General features: G+C 30.8%; 1 protein-coding gene across 1 annotated transcript; it reads left to right on the forward strand.

The window, feature by feature from the left end:
* Nucleotides 1-1,804: 1,804 nt before the first annotated feature.
* Nucleotides 1,805-5,137, forward strand: LOC107493984 (protein BIC1). Its single transcript, XM_016115023.3, has 2 exons — nucleotides 1,805-2,469; nucleotides 4,584-5,137. The coding sequence occupies exons 1-2, from the start codon at nucleotides 2,012-2,014 to the stop codon at nucleotides 4,633-4,635; spliced, it is 510 nt and encodes a 169-aa protein (XP_015970509.1). The 5' UTR covers nucleotides 1,805-2,011; the 3' UTR covers nucleotides 4,636-5,137.
* The last annotated feature ends 2,749 nt before the right edge of the window (nucleotides 5,138-7,886 follow it).

Genomic DNA, 7,886 nt, shown 5'->3' on the forward strand with positions numbered 1-7,886 from the left:
TAATAAAAAGAAATATTTTTTTATAATAGGAGGAAGAGGAGGAGGAGGAGGAGGAGGAGGAGGAGAAGAGTGCTAGCGATGAGAAATGATGCATCGTTGATGGTGCAGGACGCACGGCTATTTATGAAGAAAAAAAAAATTTAATTTTTTTTACTGTAAATAAGATAAAAAAAATGTAAGAAAAAAAAGCACAAAAAAAGAGACGTGGAGGAAGAGACAGTGCTATTGATAAAAAATGATGCGTCGTTGATGGTGGAGGATCTATAATTAAAAAAAAAATTATAATTTTTTAATTATAAATAAGAATAAAGTGAAATTAAAATTATTTTTTATTTAGAAAACTTTTTTTTTCTTTTGTTAAACTTCTTTTACAATCTATATATTAATTAACTACAGGTAATTAATATCCTAGTTGATTACCTTTATTTTTTGGGCGTGTAAAAGGAGCCATCAATGCAAATCATAGAACATGTACAAACATTTCAAGTTGATTGAATAATCATGAAAAATAGGGATCCGTGTTAGGGAAAAGAAATCATATGATGCAACCTCATTGGCTGAAGGCCAATAATCATATATAATAATTAAGGAGAAGATCAACCTCACAATCCTCCAAAGATCAATAGAAGGAAATCCAATAGGGCCTCTCTGTCACGGAAAATTTTTGGAAGGGGTCGGATCACATTTAATACGTATTCCAAAATCATTAAAATAATTTATCCTTAAACATATATAAGGCTTTAGTACAATAAATTTAAATGAGTGATTGGAAATTTATTAAAATATATTTTAAATATGTTTAAGAACACATAATATTCTTGTGCACTTAATTTTTTTTGGATTAATTAATTTTGATTAAGGGTGTCTATAAACTTAGTTTAATTAGATTTGAGTCCAATCTTAATTTTTTATTAAATCATTTTTAAATATTTAAATCCAAACTTAATTCAAAAAAATTTGGTTTAATCAGGTTGATTTAACATTTAATTAATATTAAATTTAGAAAGAATAATTTAAACATAGAATATAGTAGATATTATATAATATTTATACTAAAATAAATAATTTAAAACGAAAATATTATTATACAATATAAAAAAATTATTTTAAAAAGTCTTAATATTTTATTATTAATTTTATTTTTATATATGACTTCAAACAGATTCAATTTTATTCAAAATATAACCTGAGTTCGATCTTAAATTGATATCGAATAAAAATAACAAATACAAATCAATCTTATTAAATATGTCTCGGATCAACCAATTAAGATTGATTGAATGATTAATTTAATTGTCTATTTAAATATATATTTGACGTTTGAATCTTATTTTATATATATAGTAATTTATTGGTCATCAACGACATAATAATTTTTGAATTGAAAGATACTATAAAAAATATATGTGTATATACAATAATTTATTGGTCATCAGCAACATAATAATATGTGTATAAATTCTAGTATAAAAATATTTCGACATGATTATATAAATATTGTGAAAGTCACTTTTTTTACATTTTGATATATATATTTTTTATTTTTTAAATTAAAAAGTATTATGTTAATTTTTAATAATACTTTTTAAAAATTTCATAATTACTATAATCACCGTAGAATATATATATACACTTCGGGTCAGGTAAGTATTTCAGGTCGGGCCCGAATCTTGATGACCCGAATTTTGGGTTTGAAGTTCGAACTTGGAAGCTTACGAAAAACAAAGTTAGAAGTTGGATGTAATAAGGCACACATATGAGAACCCCATCTTAAAGAAGACACGTACGTTTGTCACATACCATACGAAAGAAGCCTCTTGTGTATGCGACGTGTAAACTAATTTCCCACTTATTCCCACCCTCCAACCCATTGCCTCTATTCCACACACTTCATACCATTTCAAACACGCTCCACCTTCTCCAATTTCTCTCTTATTTCTTTCACAAACCCAAGTTAAGATTACAACACATCAAAGGAAACAAATCTTCACCTCTTTTTATCTCCCACTGCATGAAACAAGACAAGAACCCTCCTTTCATGGCTCACCAATCTGAAGCAGACCAGATAATTCCTTCTCAGCCATTGGAACCTAACATGGAGCAGCAACAAGAAAAAAAAGAAGAAGAAGAACACAATAACATTGATGCTAGAGAGAAATATAAAGATAGTTCAAAAGTAACATCACAAGACCCTTGTGCTTCGAAGGAAATAGGAGCAGCAGCATTGGAGGGAGAGGATAGTGGGCGTGAGAAGCTGAAGAGGCATAGAATAGAGGTAGCTAAAAGGGTTTGGATTCCAGAGATATGGGAACAAGAGGAGCTCTTAATGGATTGGATAGATTGCACTGCATTTGATGCTTCTTTGGTTCCAAGCACAATCACAACCGCACGTGCTGCTTTGGTTGAACAAGATCGAAGAAGAACAACCAATGCTACTGCTGCTTCTGCTGGACTAAGAATAGAGAACAGGTGTTAGAAACATTTTTTTCCCTCTCTTTTTCTTTCTCTTTTTCTGTATTATTCTGTTTAACCACAACCATATATTATTCATGATGGAATTGGATGGTTCATTATTAATATTGTCTTTCTATGGTATAATTTTATTCTTTTTCCGGAAGGTTGAAGATCTGAAAAGCTAATTAACTAAAACTTTCCGTACTACAATAAATAGGATGATTAAATTATTTACTTATATTTAACTAATTTACCAAATATCGCTCTTGATGTTCACGAATATACAGGGAAATGATTTTTTCAATTTTTTTTATTTGAGAGTATAAAATATGATTTCTCATTATTAATTTTTATTTTTTAATTGAAAAAAATTAAAAAAATATATTCTCGAATATATACATCAAAGTGAAAAAAAAGAATTATTTACGAAAAATATTAGATGACTATTAGAAATTAATTATTTTTTATCATTAGTTCACTATTAATATTTAAAAGTATTGGATAAAGTATATTATTGGATGAGTAACTAAAAAAATTAAACTAAATAAATTAAGTTAATGATAATAATAAAAAATAATAAATTTTAATAATTTTTAAAATTTTTCATTATTTATTATGAATAAAAAAATAGTTGTCCAACTAATTAATCTGTGTTATTAGTTATTATTAGGTGGGACGGGACTAAACAACCATTATCATCACATAAAACATGTATGGAATAGTTATCTAATTTCACAACTATATTTTAAAAGAGTCATTTAAATAAAGATGTCAAAAACGTCTTTTATAAAGATGTCTTTTAATAATTAAAGTTTAACATATATAATTGATTAAATCGTGTTATTTTTGTCAAAATTAACAAATTGATTTGACAGAAAAATAGTGAATCAAATTTTAAACTAATCTAAATTAATATTATTTTTTATAAAAAATGACTACAATACCCTATTAAATATATATAATAAGAGTATTTTAATCATTTTCTATAATAAGGGTATTGTAGTTATTTTTTATAAAAAGATAATATTAATTTAGACCAGTTCAAGATTTAATTCACCATTTTTTTGCTTAAATCAATTTGTCTAGCCTAATTTTGACAAAAATAACATAATTTAATCGAATATATATGTTAAATTTTGATTACTAAAAACATCTTTAAAAAAAGACGTTTTATGCGTCTTTATCTAAATAGCTCTCATACAAGTAACATAGTTATCTCAATATATTAATTTATGTGTTCTCATTTCCGCTAAATTTAACTCTATAGTAGCACTTTCATTGAAACTCTCAATGCTTTTTTTTTATCGAATGAAGACTCGAATTTGCGATCTTTTAAGTGAGTATAGAGAGACTATATTATTTGAATTATAATTTATTTATTTTCAATACTTGATATATAAGGCCATATATAATTTCATATAAATTTCACCATATTTCAAATTATTCTAGTAGATTTAATGTTAGTTATTAAAAAAAATAAGTTTCTACGAGACTACATACATAATTTTAAAGAAATCAAACCGATTCTAAAAGTATATTTGGATAAATTAAAAAAATTATTACTTCTATTCGTAAATATTTAAAATACTAACAAAACTACTTGTAAAAAATAAAATTTACATTATATCTATGAAAGATTCGTTCTATTCGACCAAATACCAAATAATTATTCTAAATTTTTAGATTACCCTTGTAATCACCACTACCACCATCAAAACCCTCCTCTTTGAATGTCAGCCAAATCATCAAATTGCTGGTTCTGGATGAAGGAATTCATGGCTATTATTTCTGTTTTATGATTTTTTTTAATTAAGAGTAAGATTCGAACGCGTAATTTTTCGATGAGTATAGAAAGATTATGTCATTTGAGATATAACTCGTTGGCATTTTATAATTATGTTTATTTTTAAGGTTTTCAACATTTTAATTTTGAATTCTTAATATTTTTTTAGTCTTTTTGTATGCTTGAATTTTTTTGGAGCTTGATTTTTTTTATACTTCTGGTGATGTTGTAGTTGTTGTTTTGCTCCTCACCACCCATGTTGAGTAATTTACCAGTGATTCTAAGTATCAAAAAATAATAATAATAATAAGGGCTTAATTGACGTCTTGGTTATCAATCGGTGCAGCTCACTTCATCAAAGGAGATTTGGTATGTTTGCTTTTGGGAGAGAAGGCTAGAGTAGAATGGTGGCGTTCAGAGAAGAAGCTCAATTTTATTGATATGGATGCAGCGTATGTGTCATCTTCGGATATGGCATCATGGGGTTCTAAACCAAAATGTGGGGCAGCATTTTTTCTGGTGTCAAGTCATTGAACTCGAACCCTTCGACATGTTTGTTTCTCAGCTTTGGACCAACAAATCGGTTGGTCCGATTTGAAGAAGATGGAATTTTTAATGTTCTGGAACTGATAATCGGTCCGTCCGAGTTGCAAGTGAAGTGAAATTTGTTTTAATTCGTTTAATGAAATCGGAGGGTACGATTAGGATTTGTTAATTTTTTTTTAAAGAAGCATACTTAATCGGAGAGTCCGACTTGTTGTGACTAAAACAAAATTGGCTGATAAGCGTTCGGACCTCCGAGTTGCTGATGAAGTGTATTTTTTTTAATTCGTGTAATCAAATCGGAGGGTACTATTAGAAGTTTTTCAAATTTTTTTGAATGAATCATACCTTATCGGAGGGTCCGATATTTTGGTGACTCTAAACAAAAGTGTCTGAATGCGGGTGAGGACGCTCTCGCGTCTTCTTCTCCTTCTTCAACGGTTCTGGTTTTTTTTATCTCTGTTTGTTCTTTACTTAGCATAATAGTTTCAAAGATCTAGTTCTCAAGTTTTTGATTTTGTTTATGTGATTAAGAGTAATGAGTGATAGAGTTTTATTGAAAGTGTATTATTTTAGTCAAATTTTATTACAAACATCTGAAGGAGTAAGATTTGTTTGTGAAAATCCGTTAGATGTTGTGATTCCTTTCACAATCTCATTTGAAGAGCTCAAAGGTGTGATCTGTGAAAATGTTCAATCTGAGAGGGCAAGAAGAGTGGCCTGTATTCTATATAGATATCCTATACAAGTATTTGGTGGATTCGTCCAGTTTCAAACGAAATATGTAACGGACGAAGCGAGCATGCAAGAGATGTTTTCAATGTATATTGAAAATCGGAGTCAACTCACGTTCATCGAGTTGTATGTTGAGTTTGAGCAATCTGAGGCCGACCGGAATATTCTACGGGAAGATTACAACAGCGATAGCGAAGAAGAGTTCGAAAGCAACTACGAAGTTGTTGGTCCAGATGGAGATGAAGATCAAGGTGACGGAGCTGTGGCTCCGAATGTGTCAGATGTGGCAAATGCACTTGCAAATGAAATGCTGTTTCAGGAGCCATCATTCATGCGAATTTTGAATTTGGAAGTCATGCATGTCTGGAGTTTCCGGATTATACCAGTGCAGGTACGTAATTCTCTATATTTATAAAATGTTTTAGAATTTTTTAATAATATATTTTGAAAGTTAATTTTTAGCAAGTGACTTAATTAGTTGAATGTAAATTAGTAAATCAAATAAATATCAGTTAGGATTTATGAGTTAAGTTAGAAAACTTCAGTAAATATATAAATTTGTTTTTATATAGTAAATTAGTAAATTACATTAATATAAATTAGTATTTATTAGTAAAATAGTAAACCAGTGATTGAGTTAAATAGAAATTAATATCAGTCAGTAAATTAGTTGAAAATAAATTCGCAGTCAGTGTAAATAAGTCAATTAGATAAATATAAATAAAATGGAGTTATGTCATAATGGATGCAGTAAAAAATTGTTTACGTTCATTTTCAATGTTACAATATTTGTTTTTTAAGTATGTTTTGTATGGCTGTCGTTGTGGCAAAAATTTCTTTTATAGCAGATGGTGAATTTGCCGTTGGGATGAAATTCAGTTCAAGGGAAGGTGTTATTAAGGCGATAAAAGAGTATACCATACGAAGAAGCGTAGACTACCAGGTGTATGAGTCTGAGCCGTTGACATTTTATGCTAAGTGTACATAGTATGGGTCAGGGTGTGATTGGCTTATCCGGGTTAGCATGATTAGCCGGAAGTACTGTTGGGTTATAAGGAGGTATGAATGAGTCGGTGCCGTGGCCCAGTTAAAATTCTTAGGACCAGTCAGGACTTCTCCATGCGTCTTGTCCAGATTCTGTTCCTGACTAGGTACTCCCTGGACGAAACTGAATTGACGCCTAATCCTATCGATAGCATGCCACTCGATGCATTCGAATGACACCAATGACACTGTTGCACTCCAGATAACCGATTGCATGTAGATTTCAGGAGGAATTATATTCGGATCCACGCGATCCACAGAATAAGCAGACCACACAAACTGCCAATCATAAATGAAACTCATAATTACAACCGACATCACAGTTACAATACCAATGCCTCATCATATTTAGCTAAACACTAAAACCGAAAGTAATACATCTTTAATGAAAACTAACCTGGCCTTCTTGAAGTTTATCAAAGGCCTTCCTAAAGTGACTTAGCGTTAGATATCTATATCGTCGGTCACCACGCTCCCAGTTACGCCACCTAATATGATATATTTATTTAGTGCATCTGTATTCTAAATATCAACAAACGGATACATTGTAACATAATATTACATGTTTACTAGCGAAAAATTGCAGGGTTCCCTAGGAAGCGGCGATAGATAAGGCAGTCGGATCCAAGCCCATCCGAGCAAAAGTGTTAGTGGACCATCAATTTCCTTGCAGTTAAAGCGAGATGCCATGCATAATGCCCTGTAGAGGTGTGCTAAGCATGCTGATCCCCAGCTGTACTGTCCAATAATGTGGAAATCACGAAGCAATGGTAGAAATTTCCAGTGCACAGCTGCCCCAGATTTATCCCCAAACAAGATCGTCCCGATCAGCAACATAATGTGGCACTTCACATACCTACATATACTAATCTCATCTGTCAACTTTAAATTTTCTTTTAGATCGCGCAACCACGTCAGTTTTATGCAACATCCTCTACACTCTTCCTTACACGGTGCAACTCCAAGTTGATCCAAACACTCAGCCCGCAATGCTTCGAAACTACTCATTGTCATCCCCGTGACTGGAAGACCATCCGTCGGAAGACCAAGAATTAAAGTCACGTCTTCTAGAGTTATGGCACATTCACCAATGGGTAGGTGAAATGTATGTGTATCTGGGTGCTACCGTTCTATTAGAGCATTCACAAGTGCTTTCTGGCACTGTACTACACCAATCTGAGATACATGATAAAACCCAGTTACTTGTAAATACTCCTCCACCTTATTGTCGTACCGATCAGGAGGAACTGGATGGTCACAGGTCAACATTCTTAATTTTTACAAAAAACATAAGAAAATATTAGTCAACTAATTAACAATTACTAAC

This window comes from Arachis duranensis, chromosome 6 (assembly GCF_000817695.3).
Source record: "Arachis duranensis cultivar V14167 chromosome 6, aradu.V14167.gnm2.J7QH, whole genome shotgun sequence".
Lineage (NCBI taxonomy): Eukaryota > Viridiplantae > Streptophyta > Magnoliopsida > Fabales > Fabaceae > Arachis > Arachis duranensis.

Excerpts from the sequence above, each read along its gene's own strand:
- LOC107493984 (XM_016115023.3), top strand. The coding sequence starts at position 2,012 with ATGAAACAAGACAAGAACCCTCCTTTCATGGCTCACCAATCTGAAGCA. Across the intron at positions 2,470-4,583 it reads GGACTAAGAATAGAGAACAG|CTCACTTCATCAAAGGAGAT; the intron begins GTGTTAGAAACA and ends CAATCGGTGCAG.